Source organism: Belonocnema kinseyi, chromosome 2, assembly GCF_010883055.1.
Source record: "Belonocnema kinseyi isolate 2016_QV_RU_SX_M_011 chromosome 2, B_treatae_v1, whole genome shotgun sequence".
Classification (NCBI taxonomy): domain Eukaryota; kingdom Metazoa; phylum Arthropoda; class Insecta; order Hymenoptera; family Cynipidae; genus Belonocnema; species Belonocnema kinseyi.
In genome coordinates, this window is record NC_046658.1 from 8,135,518 (window position 1) to 8,151,063 (window position 15,546).

Here is a 15,546-nt window from a genome sequence, read left to right on the forward strand (position 1 = left end):
TGCGAATATTTTAAGTATGTGTATTTATAAAAACGTAATAAAATTAAGCTTTTTAGTCAAGGAATTCAATAATCATAGAAAATTTCATTCCAAAATGTCATTAATCATAGAAAATTTAATTCGGATAATCTAACAACCAAATTTGTATAACCAACATAAAATGCTCCCATTGCATCACCGTTTCGGCACTCACACAGCACCCCCTTCAAGGCAAAAAATTAAAATATAATACAATCTTAGGCAGGCAGGAACGACAACACAGCCAGAATGCTCTCTCCCCGATACCTAAGCTCATGCCTGCTTAAAATTGTATTCCATTTAAATTGTTTCCTTGTTAGGTGTGCTGTTTGACTGCCGAAACGTTGCTTGCAATGGGAACATTTTATGCTGGTTGTACAAATTTGGTCGTTAGATTCTTGGTTTTATTTTTAGGCATTCTGCACATTGACTTGGTTATTGGACGTTAAATATGATTTTAAATTTGATTTTGATCTCATGTAAATTCCCTAAATTTTAATTTTGGCAATCACCCATATACATAAATAATTCTTTTTTATGATGCAAATAATAAAAAATAAATATATGGAAGCATAAAACAAGGCTTAAAAATGTTGAAATATACAATTATTACATTTTCTAGGTAATTTAAAAAAATGTTTTGCCTTTTTAAAGCAAAGTATTTAAGGAAAAGGAATTCAATAACATTTTTAAAATTTTGATTAAGAATGCATTTCATGATATAAAAGAGCATTTAAAAAATTGACAATTTAAAATTGTTCAAATAAAATAATTGAGAATGCAAGGAGGAAGCAAACAAATATTTTTCATCTGACTTCACGTTTCTTTACAGAATTATTTTTTCTTCTAATTTCGAAGTATTTTACATATGAAATAAAAATAAAATATCGAGCACTTTTTGAAATAGGTAATATTTAAACTAAGGATAAATTTTTTTCTACATGTTTTAAATTATTGTTTAGGAATTGTTATTTTAAATTAAAAACTCAATTAAAACGTATGATAAAAGAATTTAATAAATCGAAAACTGCGCGTTTTACAGAGGCTTTTAAAAACCAGAAAATATTTATTTGTGACTGAGGTTATTAAAGCGAATTTCAACTCAAAAGTTCTTTATTTTTTATCAGCTTTGATCGTTTCTAAGTGGATTGAAAAGCTATTCCATACATAAAACAGAATAAAAAACATATGATAAAAGAAGTGGATAAACAGAAAACTGTGCGTTTTATGAAAGTTTTTGTATATCAGAACATTATTTTTGGTCATTGATGTTATTAAAGCATTTTTGTGCTTGCAACTTTTCTTTATTATTTATTACTTTTGAATCATTTTTAAGTATTTTAAATATTTAAAAACAAAAATGATTGTCTTTCTTGTTAAATAAGTGAAACGTAATTCGCTGTTTCACATATTTTAAATTATTGTTTAAAGCCATGTGACTTAAGTATCACGTGACCAAACGTCTGAAAAGTTTGACAAATGAATGAGGAGGTAATTAAGTCCATGTCTCTGCTTTGTTCCGGTGAAAATTTTGCAAAAAAAAAAATTCGAAGAAAATACAAGTGGAAGTTATATTGCTATTTTTCTTTCCCAAATTACGTCCAAACGGAATGAGATATCTTTTAAAAAATTTGGCACTCTAAATAGAAGGCATGTAGAAATGTGTCTCTGGCCCTAAATAATTATAATTGTGAAAAAAAAGTTTTTTAAAATTACTATTTTGGAGTAATACCGACCGTTCTGTAACAACCTGAAAGCAATTCTTAATGTTGTCAATGGGCTAGTTGTGAGGTTTATATTTATCAAAGCGGGGCAAAACAACAAAACTCGCTCACGAACTTAATGCAAAAATAATACAAAAACTAATGTTTGCACTTGAAATGCAAATAAACAAATTTGGTCTGACATATGTATCAGCTGTGTCAAAGCAGCACTATCGCAGCGAGTAGACAACTTCGAACTTCTACGGGTCTTTGGGTATAACAGATTGCATGATTACCGACAGAGAAAGTTAGAAGTCAAACTTCTGTAAAGCCTAAATGCGTCCGTCGATAATCATTATTTTCATAAATAAACTTGTTTCTTCTTCCAACTCTTTGCAAGGCCACAAACAATCCTTTAATATTTATTATCATTTCCCGAAAAAAATGTCCGCGTTACTTGATCAGCTGTTATACTTGTTACATGGCCTTAAGAAGTGTTCTTTTCCATTAAAAACTGAGTTAGAGAGTATTATATAAAAGATTTGGATAAATTCAAAACTAAGCATTTAGTGGAGATTTGTGTTAGGGGGGAAATCGTTTTTGATCATAAAGGTTATGCAAGTATTTTTGCACTTGAATTTTTTATTGTTTATTACTTTTAGATATTTTATAAAAAAATTTTGAATATTGAAAGAAATAAAGTATCGAACCTTTATTGAGTTCAATAATTTTTTGTTTGAAGATAGTTGAAGCTCACCATACGACTTGGTACGACGTTGCCTTGAAATTCTTACCCGAGATTTCCTCACCGAAATCCAAGTGCTTTGATATCAAAGTGGTTAGAGCGCGCGGTTAGGACACTAGTTTAGATAGTTTATGTAGGGTTCAACTGCTCGGCGAGTGCAATTTTCTAATAAGTTTAAGCGTGCGATTATGTGTGCAAGTAACCGTGTGTGCGAATTACATATTTTTATAATTTAAAAAATGATTATATAAAAATAATTTCAAAAGCAATTTTTTTTTCGTTGAGAAATAGTGTTTTGAATTTTTATAAACTGTCGCTTAGAATACGAGTTTCAATAAAGTTTCAGAATATTAAATGTGATATTGCATCTAAGAATACATTTTCTCAGATTAGGAAATTTTACGCTTATTCCAAGCATACGGTAGCAAGTATTTATTGATTTGTTACACACTCATATTCTAACGTCCCCATTCGTACCTGCGATTGACTTGAACCAAGTAAAATTTACCAGTGTTTGACACGTTACTGCCTGAAAGTAACGCGTTAACGTTACCGTTACTGCCTAAAAATGTGTAACGCGGTACCTTTATCGTTAGTTTTTTTTTAAAGTAACGGGTTTTTGTCACCATTACTGAAAAATATAACGCATGGTAACACGTTAAAAATGTAACGGCAAAGTATTGCCGTTACTTTTTTCATTAAATATTGAATACATTATTTGAATGTCCAAAAAGAATCTTAAGATTTTGGTACATTTCATTGAAAATTTAAAAAACTGAATATTATATGTACAGTTTAAAACAATTTAATATTGTTTCTGATAATCTTCTCTTAGATAAGTGCTAGAAAGTTCTGGTTTTTCTAAAATACGTATAATATATAAAACATATATTTAAAATATGTTTCAAATTTTCTGCAAGGATCATATTGAATACAACTGCCTTTTGAATATTAATGAAATTAAGAATTCTGAATACAATTTACAAACCGTCTTTTTTCTTATGGGAAATACATTTTGAACTTCATATGGGGATTGCGGCACCTCTAAATATAATTTTTAATGGTTTTATTTTTGTATGGATTCAAAGAAATTTCCGGCCGGCATTTATAAAAATTAAAAAATATATATTTTTTGGACCACCCTACTGAACAGTCGCTAAACAGATGCACTGTTCGATAATCCCGTATCGTACCGGTTGAATAATTTCTTTATATAAGGAAATGTGTGCAAGGAAGTAAGAATATACATCATATTATTGGTTTTCTTGACATTGAAACATTTAATGTAATGCGAAACGTATTCAAACATTTCATGAAGTATCGACCGGTAACGTGCATTTCTTTGCATTACCGTTACTAGAAAACTGTAACGTGTTACGGTTACCGTTACTATTATTTAAAAATAACGCGTTACGGTTACTAAAAAAGTAACTTTTGTGGTAACGCGTTACTGTCAAGCACTGAAATTTACTTGATCCAAGGAAAATTTTTTTTCTCTACGGAAATCTTCTGAAGGTGCCAACGGAACATTCCGTGCTCTCAATATTTCTGAAAAATGCGAATTTTCAATCAAGTAATTTGTAAATAATTGCTGCAAACTCTTGTGACTATATTTATTTTTCAAACTTATAATCAATAGAAATAAATTCACAAGGTAGGCTTCATATTGAATTCAATTGCAAATCATCTTTTCAACATTTCCAATTCAATTCATTTTGAATTTTTTTGCCTTTAATATACTTTTTTAGTAACCCAAAATCAGGGCCAGGTTCGATATCTAGATTAATCCAATGTAAAATTAACAAATATCAAGCAGAATTTTTTTCAATGATTTTGATATAAGGTAAAAAGGTTGACAAATTATCTGTATCCCAGTTTAAAATCCGATGAACATTTAAAAAGTTATGTTTTCAAAAATGTTAAGAAATAGCAACGAAAACAATGATAAAATAAATACAAAATTAATTAGACCCTATACGACTGTTTTTTTAAGCAATACCACTATTTTTACGCAGATAGCCATTAATTTCGCCATTTCTTGACTTTTCACTAAAAAATAATTAATTTCGCCATTTCTTGACTTTTCACTAAAAAATATTGTCGAGCTTCTGTGCATTGATTGGCTTAAATATCTTGTATATTATACAAGGTACAGACATATATACCAGAAAATAGTCCCAAGGGCTAATACTCCACTACGTTCGGCTCGGTTGATCACCAATCGATGCGCGCGTTTAGACAGTTTTTATTGACAGTTTTTCGATGTAATTTTTCATTTTAATTTATAAGCCGTAATAGAACATGAAAAGAACACATAATATGATTATTATTCATTGATATCATGCATGTCTAACCGTCGTCGGCCATAGTCAGCTGTTGTTCTCATTCATATTTCTCGAGCTTTCGCACAGATTCGACCCGTTCAGCTCTGTTAGTACTTGGGCTCCTTTGCTACCTGGTCGTCATCCTTTCACTTTGATATGCTTTTTCTCGTTAACTCATTTTCGTCTCTAAGTCTGGTCTCTTCGTTCCATGTCACATATAAGTTTCCGCCTGAAATTCCACATGCGCAAAAATGTAAGATTCGGAAAACTTTTCCATGGAATAACCGTTCAGTCGCCTTATTATTCTTTCGTGGACAAAAAAATTTCTAAAGTCACTTTTGTTTGGACTCATGAAGACTGCAGAGAAACGACAATTTGGTGACGAATTCCAAGACGAATAAGAAGTATTTGATCAAAATGTTCATATTTGCCAAGTTATTCGCATTTTCCCTTCTTTTCCCCATTTTTTCTATCACCTGCCGTATCTTTAGCAATTTAAAAGAAGGTGTGCTCAAAATTAGTACACGAATAAAGTAAGTCTTGTGCAAAGAATTGGCGTCAGACACTTTTAGTTAAAACAATAACTTATTCTGTTATAAATAATCATAATCAGTGTCACGTTCTCAGCTTCTGATTATCGTAGAAAGTTGTAATAAAGGTGAATATGATTATAAAAATTAAACAACAAAATCGCTTTACTTTAAAGTATCCATTATTTATTATAGTTAAAGTTTATGTTTTGTCGTTGAGACACGTTCGATCTTTATTACCGTGACGAATGTCAAGTTTACCAGACCAGTACCTTTTGTCTTTTAATAATTTTTGAAAAAATCACTTGTTAATAAAAAGGGCTTTTTATTGTTATGGTATTTCTTTAATGGATATTTTCTCCAAATATATCAATTTTATCAAAAAATGATATACCAATGAAAATATGCATCTCTGGGAGTGGGCCAACTTTTGTTTCAAACTTTCAAACATTCAAAGGTTACGTTATTGATTTTTCCATAGGAAATTGGTATTGCAACGAAAAGAATAATTACGTATAAAAGAAAATGTACAAAATTGAACAATTGAAGGTTAGTTTCCTGTTTCATCAACAAAAATTTGCATTTTTGAGAAAAATTTATTACGTATGGAAGAAAAGTTACAAGTTTAAACATATTTGAGGATTGTGTAGGAAGTTCTCATAAGAAATCGGTACGCTTATGAAAAAAATAATTACGTTTGAAAGAATACCCTAATAGCACGGAACGTTTCGAAAACGTACCAGGGACTGAGAGTGAATCCCGAGTGAGCCGAAAGTGATGCTATAAACGCGCTCTTTAGGAGATATATTATGTGGGAGAACTGTAGCTTGAAAGAGGCGTCACCTAATCCCTCATGGCCGGAGTCATCCCTCCGCAAAGAATTGGGGAAAAGATTCAAGCAGGCACGTTGGTGCCTGGAACGAATCCCGAGAAGAGTAATTCTTCACTGAACGATCTCTGCCCCCATTCCGGTATGGATGGAATCAGTAGAAGATGGAAAGACTGGAAAGATCGAACTTACTGACTCTCTATAGGATTTGAATCTTCTAGGGAGCTGAATCCTAAGAGTAAAACCCCTTTGCAATGATAATAAATTATATTAATCTATAATATATTAAATACTAAGATATTGAAAAAATTATTGAATTGTTTGAAAAATTAAGTTTTTCAAAAATAAATTCATTTAATAAATAAAATTTATTCAAACTTTAACAATTGTTCAGAAAATAAAATAGTTTTTGAAATTAAATTTCAGGAAAAAAGAAACAGTTTCCAAAATATTATTTAAACAAATAATAGAGTTTAAGAAAATGATAAAATTGACAAAAAAAAGTAATTAATTAAAAAAGAAAATAGTTGAAAAAATAAATTCAAAGAAAACATAAAATGGTTAAACAATCAAATTGATGAAGAATCAAAAAGGTATAAGAAATGAAATATTGAAAAAAATTGTGTAAAAACTGGAATTGGTTAAAGAATTGAATTAGGAAAATCAAATCTTTTTTTAATTACAAATTTTGAACAAAATAATTGTTGAAATAAAAGTTATAGATATTTGGACCATAAAATTAAAAATTAAATTTCAAACAAATTTATTTAAATTATAGTTAGAATAGTTTTATCATCAATTATTATTATTCCCTTAGTTAATTAATTATTAATTGATCAATGATAATAAATGAAATTGCTAAATCAGATATTTTAAAAACAAAACATAAAAAAATTGTTTAATAAGTTAAGTTTTTCAAAAATAAATTTATTAAAAAAAAAAATATTTAACAAACTTAAAGAATTGTTCAACAATTAAAAGGGGTTGAAAAATAACATCTTTTAAGAAATTGAATTTTAGAAAAAAAAATAGATTTGAAAATATAATCTAAACAAATTGTAGAATTTAAAAAATTATAAAATCGCTAACAAACAGTAATTAGTTAAAAAAATCAAATAATAATGTATATTATATAGTTGTGTTTTAAACGCGTATAATATAATTTGGAATTAGCGTGAAATTGCTAAATTACTATAAAGTAGCTTTTCTTCTGATTTCAAAAACAGAATCTCAGAGATTAAAATAATATTGCATAGACAGAGAGTAAAAGTCCAGAGAGCTGAAAGTATAGTAGGTTCAAAACCTAACTCTTTCAGATGGCAGTTCGCTCTCTTCGGGATCGTTTGAAAGTATCTTCGGTTAAGTTTCCATCGGGAGCAAAACCTACCAGAATTCTGGAGGTTTCGATCTTTCGAAGATGGAAACCCGTGTACTTTGTTTTGATCAGTACACAAACTAAAGGACCGATCCTCAGTACCTGTTTTGCTCGGGATTCAAACTTAACGAGATGCTGTCGCAACCCATCCGTTTCTGAGTGATTGAGAAGGAGGCAAAGTCCACTCGGGATGGGATCACTTTCTTCCTGCAGTAAATATTTTCGGATCTTGAGAAGATTAAAACATAACGGGCCCTTTATCGTCGGTTCAGGGAATAAATCCCAAACTGAGCAAAACCTATTACTCTCAGTCCCTGAAACGTACCTGGAACCTTCCGCGGGAACTTTCGGGACGTTTCAGTGGAACGTTCCAGGAACGCTCCCTGAGCGTGTAACCTATCACTTATGGTTTACCGGATGCCGTTCTACTGGAACTTTCCTAAGTGGCGGACATTTTACACACTCAGGGAACGTTCCTGGAATGTTCCGTGTTACTAGGGTATATACAACTTAATATATTTTATGGTTCTTTTAAAGGGTTTTTCCGTAGAAAATTGGTATTTTATGAGAAAAATCATTACACTTTATAGAAAACTGACAAGCATTAAATATTTTACGGGATTTAAAGGTTTTCTTACACTACCGATAGAAATCTCAGAGTATATGCTAAAGATTCTCAAGGGTCTGAAAACCTCTGAGAAATTCTCCGCAGGCACTCAGGTAGATATATTTAAAGGTCAACTAGAAAATTGTATATTAGTATATAAGTTATAAATAAGTATAATGAGAAAATTCGTTAATTAAACAAAAAAGTGTTAATAATTTGAAGAGACATTTAAAAAGGGAGATTCGGGTTAGCGACGGCCAACTGCTGTAAATAACTCTGCTCGCCCGGTACGTGATGAATACAAAAGGAACATTATATTACCGTCGCGCCACTCTTAAAAGGACCACTAAAAGGACCTTGAAAAGGACCCAAATCTCTCGAGACTATCTCAGAGACTAAATCATTCAAATCGACTCTGCTTATAGACTCAAATGGGCCAGGCTATTTCTCTTCAGAATACTTTTAGTTTTCTATCGGTAGGGCTTTGTTTTAATTCCAAGTGTAAACATTTTTTAAAAAAGTTAGATGTCTGAAATCATCGAAACCCATAGATTGCGAATTATTGTGTTTTAGGCTGTTAACTATGAAATTAAAAAAAATCTATTTCTAAATTTTAATCCGAAAGCTTAACAAAGGACCCTTTAGTATCGACTACTCGATTTATATAGCCTCTACTTGTTATTTATGATCGAATTCTTATTTCAATTTCAGCTTCTCTGCTTGTTATTTATGATCGTATTTCTATTTCAATTTCGGAAAGGACATTTTAAAACCTTGGAAACATTTAAAAGAGCCACCTGGACCTTTAAATATATCTACCTGAGTGCCTGCGGAGAATTTCTGTGAGGTTCTTTGATTCTAGAGAATCTTTGGAATATACTCAGAGATTTATATCGGTAGGTTAGTACCTTTTCTTCCATAGATCATTTTTTTTTTTTAATATCCATTTTTGATGATAAAACAAAAAGTAACCTTTAATTGTTCAAACTCGCGAAATTTGTTTGATAATCATTTACCACTGTGGAACCTAAAGTTCCATACAAATATGTGCATTCTCTTTGACACTTGATTTGATTTACCTGTTTATTATCTACCGTGAAGCCAATGACATGAAATTAATGATTATTTAATCTTATTCGTGCTATTTGTGATAGCAATGCCATTGTTATAATCAATGTCCACACCTCTTTTGTATTAACATTTTGAATTTTTTCATTCAACTCCTCTGCTGCTCTATCTATAGTTGAAATTCATGAAAACCTCTGCGTATATTACCGACATTTGTCCGTTTCTGATGTACGGATGGCTCTCTTCTCAACTATAAAACACGCGCCCACGTCTTGCTCTCTGAAAATAGCAGATTTTGGACAAATCGTGCTTGGAGAAACAATGCTTTGGCGAAATCGCTCCCTACCCAAGTGAGTGAGTGAATAAGCGAAAATCTTAGATCCAAATGGCGATGGCGACAAACAGAGACCATAGAGTACATATATTACGTACGACGCTTTTATTTTGTTCAAATAAAGATGAACATAAAATTGCTGTGAAGTTGAGAAGGGCACAACGATTTAAACAAAAGAAAAACGTCTTACGTAATATATGTACTCTATGATCTCTGCTTGTCCCCATCGCCATTTGGATCTAAGATTGTCGCTTATTCACTCACTCACTTGGGTAGGGAGCGATTTCTCTTTTTAACCACTTCAAATCGCGAAAAATCCTTTCACTCACGTCTTGTATACGTCTTGTATAGTTTTTCGCTTCAAAAATTTAGTATTCAAATGCTTAATAATTTACACGTACAAATAAAAAGTGTTCAATTATTATTTATATATTTACTTTTAAATATTTCGCTTCAATTTACTCGTATTAAATTAACAGTCAATTATTGCTAAATATTAAATCATTATTTTTTTCTTAATTAGAAAATTCCAATATTCTTAATTTAATAAAAGCCTTTAATTGAGAATGTATTATTATTCAGTTACTTTTAAGTTGAAAATGGCTTACAAAGTTTCAATTTTAATTGCTGATTCTAACCTCAAAATAATGCACACGCATAATCTTTTTATTTGGCAGAATACATTTTTTGTTATTATTCCTCATCAAAAGAGTTCAGGGATTTCCGTTATATCATCTTACAACATCTCCGAAATCAGTTGTTGAACATTTTAATTTTTGTGGACAAAAACTCCGGATAACTGGACCCGATTTACCATACATCGGGCTTAGTTCGTCCGGGCTTTTATCCACAAAAATTAAAATTTTTACAAAATGAATTCGAAGTTGCTATAAAATATTATAAGAGACATCCCTGACCTCTTTTTGTGGGATATCAACAAAAAAATTGTATTCTGATAAATGAAAATAGTATGCGTGTGCACTATTTTGAGGTTAGGATCGCCATTTGAAAATTATTTTAGAAATAAACTTTTTTAATTGCCTACAAATAAGGTTAGTTCCGAGTCATTAATTACTATGTTTATCTGCTTGTCCTAAGTTTTCGATAAAAAATATTGTGCAGTTTGCAAGTAAAGCTGGGGAGATTTGAAACACACATAAACTCAAAACACACCCACATTAATCAAAATTAGCAAAATAAAATTTTTGTAATTATACCACAAAAGAAGAGTTCGGGGACGTCCGTTATAATGTTCGCTAACATTTATTCATTTTTTAAGAGAAAATATTTATTATTGTAGGAAAAAGCGGGGGGAATCTTACACTGGTAAAATCGATAATTTTCTTAGTATCTCATGCCCTTAAGTTAATTTCTAATGTTGCATGAGCTTGAAAATTGCAAATCATAGAAAATACAAAAAGAGTATAAAAATATGTGATTCTTGAGGGAAAATTTCTAATATTACTCCCTTTTTAGTCCGAACCGAACATATCGGTATGCAATGCTTGACCATTTTGTAACTTATAAACAAGCAAAAAATGTTGATTAATATTATATAAATATTTAATCATTAAGTTTATTATATTATTTATTAATTAATAAATGGTATAATGATTAACTATTTATCAATAATAATTATTCTATTATTTATATTTTCAAAAGTTTCTTACCTTTCATGCACTCGTAAACACATTATAGCTCAGCTGTTTCAACATCTGACTCACGTATATACACACACATTCTAAGCGTCGGCCATTTTTTCACCCAATGGCCAGTCTCTCTTCTTATAGGGTATCTAGCAGAGACGAGATGCTGTCAGAGCTTTTCCAAAGATTCTTCATTAAAATCACAACAAATTTCGGATATTCCTAATTTCCCATAATGCTTTCAGTAAAAAAAGGTTATTGTGCTTAGATACGTTTTCAGTAAAGGACCCCGCAGCAAATGTACATGAAATGGCTTTCGGTCGATTTTGATTAAACTTCGTAAAATTGTAGTTCTCAATGTCTCGATCAAAAGTGTTATGGGGCACAAAGTCCGAAAATGGACAGTTTTCGAGTTATAGAGAGTTAAACATCCAATCCTTTTAAGAAACATTACTGCTATGCGAAAAAAATGTTCCCTATGAAAGTTATTGGGCTCTAACGGGGAAATGCAAAGAAAGTCATGGCCTTAAGACACAGGTCATTTTTCAAGGTCATTCAATGTGAACTTGTCATTTATTGCTAATATTTAGCCAATAAAGACAAGATATAAAGAGTAAATCAATATAAAATCCATAAAGGCAAGAAATGAGAATATTATTGCCGGATATTGTCTAAATCAAGCTCATTTCATGCCTTCATTGGCTAGATATTGACAACATCCTGGACAAATCTTACCTTCATTGGCTAAATAATGACCAAATCTCGCTCATCTCTTGCCTTAATTGGCTAGATAATGACTAAATCTCGCTCATGTCTTGCCTTCATTGGCTAGATAATGGCTAAATCGCACTCATAACTTGCCTTCATTGGCCGGATATTGTCTAAATCAAGCTAATTTCATGCCTTCATTGGCTAGATATTGACAACATCCTGGAAAAATCTTGCCTTCATTGGCTAGATAATGACTAAATTGCACTCATGACTTGCCTTCATTGGCTGGCTGTTGACTAAGTCATTCTCATGTCTTGCCTTTATGGGCTCTATATTGATTACCTCTCCATATCTTGTCTTTATTGGCTGCATATTAGCAATAAATGACAAGTTCACATTGAATGACCTTGAAAAATGACCTGTATCTTAAGGCCATGACTTTCTTTGCATTTCCCCGTTAGAGCCCAATAACTTTCATAGGGAACATTTTTTTCGCAGAGCTGCAGTTTTCGAGATATTTGGTAATGTTTCTTAGAAGGGTTGGATGTTTAACTCTCTATAACTCGAAAACTATCCATTTTCGGACTTTGTACCCCACAACACTTTTGATCGAGACTTTGAGAACTACAATTTTACGAAGTTTAATCAAAATCGACCAAAAGCCATTTTATGTACATTTGCTGCGGGGTCCTTTATATTTCATAGTGTATTATTTTTACCATAAAAAGAAAAAATGTTATCAAGCACTTATTGTGTAAGTGATTACAAATGAGACTTGGACAAATTGAATATTCGAAATTTGGAATATTTAGATGTGATAATGTGCAGCAATAGTCGGCGACATTCGGAAGTGATCGGAAAGAAGTCGGAGAGTGAGACATTCGAAAGACTCGGAAAGGTACATGAGACAGCTCGAAGTTCGGAAAGAAATCGGAAGCAATGTTCGCATTCAATTCGGAAAGGATCGAAACGGAACCTCTTTCCGAACGCTTTCCGAACCTTACCTCTTCTTCCGTTAGGGCGGTACTTCAATTAATTTTCTGTAACGGAGGCATGATTTACGCGTTTTATCTGCATCTTTTTAGTGCTGAAAGTAGCCGTTACACAACCGGAGGAGCGATTGCGCGAGCGCGTACTATAATAAGGAGTCCATAATTCTCCTGAAGTATAGGGGGCTCATAATGGCACTACGCGCATTCGCAAACACCCGTGTACGATTATGGCCGCGTAAACTTAACCTCAAATTTAAGACGTGATAAACTTGTAAATTATATTTTGTTACTTAAAGTATCGTGTTTGCTAAGGAGGCAACCGTTTTTATATCCTTGCGTGTTTGTGATACTCAGCTTTGACTACAAAAAAAAAAAACAGTTTCTCTCATAGGTACACAATATATATCATTTCTTTGTTTCTTTTTTAGATGCCTTTTGGTCTGCTTTAATTGAGCTTGAAGATTGAAAGAAAGAAAACCATTAATTATTCTGACAAGATAATTTCACTCAAATGGATTTAAAAACTCTATTACCAGAAATGAGTGCAAAATTTGCACAAGTAAAAAAGTTATTAAGCATGGATGGTAAGATTGGCGGTGACAGGGAGTCACATACAAGTAAATATGCTGCAATAGAAATTTTAAAAGGCATGCACAATTCTCTTAACGGCCTAAATAATTATGTCCAACAAGAAAATAAGCAAACCACTCTTTTCGCTGTGGTATGTCTCAATCTCGGTATTTTATACATTGAAACGGATGAGCAAAAAACAGGAGAAGAATTTCTAATGATTTGTATTGGGAACTTGAGCAAAAGTGCAATTACATCAGAAAAAGTATTACCTATGATAAGTGCCCTGAATCAGTTAGGAATACTTTGGTCTCAACGAAATCAAATAGCAGTGGCGAAAACATTTTTAGAGCGTTGTGAACGAATTTATGAAGCTTACAAAAAATGTGGTGTTCAACCTATTAGTATGGAAACATTATTTGCTCTGAACAATGTGAAGGAATCATCACCAAGTCAACTATTAGAGAAATTGCATACTTTAACATTATATTATTTGGCTCAAGTTTATGGATCTTTGGAAGATTATTCGAAATCAGCTGTTTATTGTCATATGACTTTACGCAGACAATTAGAACACAGAGATTTTGAAAGTATAGAATGGGCTTTGAATGCTGCAACACTGTCTCAATTCTTTCTTGAAAAAGCAGGCTTTGAACAGGCGAGGCACTATTTGGCTGCTGCTACTCACATACTGCGAAAATATGAAGATACTTTAAAATCTGTTGAAGTTGCTGGTGTAGAAAGTGAGGAAGTAGCTGCAAAAAGGGAAAATTTTAATCATAGAAGTGCAGATATTTCTAGATGTTGGGCAAAATATGGAATTCTACTTATAAGTGCATCTAAAGAACGGCTTTTTCTGCAAATTGAAAATGAAAATTACAAGGAGCCATTTGACATCAGTAGCATTAAACAAGATTCTAAATCAGATTTAGTTAATTACTGCTTCAAAAATTTAAAGTTTACGACAATAGAAATGGAGGCCGAAACCATTGCCAATGATATAACGGACAAGTATCTTCTAGATTTCAATGATGCTAAAGTAGTCTTTCTTAAAGTGCAGAAATGGCTAGAAGATGCAAAACAATATTATTCTTTAGAAAACCATGCTTCAGATTATGTACAACTTGTGCAGGATATGTCCCAAGCTTATAAGCATTTAGTATTCTTCGAAAACAACGAAGATCGTCAAGCTAAAATGCACAAAAGAAGGATAGATATTTTGGAAGCTGTAATAAATGAAATAAGTGAAACTTACTACCAAATTGCTTGTAGACAAATATGGATTGAATTAGGTGAAACATATTCGGAAATTCTAGACATTAAGGTAGAACGCCTACACGCTTTAGAGGAAAGACCGACGCCCCATATGTTGAGTAAAATAAATACTCTGGCTACGTCTGCAATAAAGTACTTTGAGAAATTTTTAGAATCCCTACAAAAATGTAGAATGTTTGTTGAAAACAAAATATTTCAGCATGATTTGGTGCGACCAGCTTTGTGTACTTATTTTCAATTAGGAAGACTCTATAGTAAAATAATAACCCCAGATAAGAATATGCAGCTTGTAAATGTTAAGAAAAGTTGCCATTTTTATGCTTTTTTGGTCAATTATTGTGAAAAAGATTCACGCGCTAAAGAATTAATGTTATCAGAATTAAGCTTCTGTTCAGATTTAGTGAAGCTGCTTCCTTTAAAAATCAGTAAACTTAAAATAGAAATAAGTAAAGTTTAGTATTTCCAGAAGTTTCTGTACCATTATTTTCTTACATGTGAATTATTGTATTGGTTATGATTACGTTTTAATCATAAATTACCTAAACATCAACAATTTCTAAATAAAGATATTGGTATATTGCTTATTAGATATTGCTATATTATGTTCTCACAAGGTCAAAAGTGGTAATATCGCAGTCTAATATAGAAGTACTCGGAAATTGTACTTATTCGGTACATTTAATAATGCAACTATTTGAGTTTTTTATCTGAACTGCAGGGTCATTGGATCTACATATCGATTCTGTCTACTTTTTATATTTTCATCATTTAGGATTAAGAAATTATTATAATCGTCCGCAATTTCACACCTCAGTTATT

General features: G+C 31.6%; 1 protein-coding gene across 15 annotated transcripts in view; it reads left to right on the forward strand.

The window, feature by feature from the left end:
* LOC117166869 (KIF-binding protein) overlaps positions 1 to 15,546 on the forward strand; it is a 104,220-nt gene that overhangs the window by 32,056 nt on the left and 56,618 nt on the right. For 7 of the 15 annotated variants that reach the window (XM_033351270.1, XM_033351271.1, XM_033351267.1 and 4 more), the window contains one exon: positions 13,311 to 15,314. The exons of 5 other annotated variants lie outside the window; for them this stretch is intronic. In XM_033351270.1, coding sequence (XP_033207161.1) covers positions 13,394 to 15,184 — 1,791 coding nt within the window. In that variant the 5' untranslated portion in view covers positions 13,311 to 13,393 and the 3' untranslated portion in view covers positions 15,185 to 15,314. Of the gene's footprint in view, positions 1 to 8,868; positions 9,032 to 13,310; positions 15,315 to 15,546 lie in introns of those variants that run through there. 3 more of the 15 variants (XM_033351269.1, XM_033351272.1, XR_004466322.1) reach the window with 3 other exon arrangements.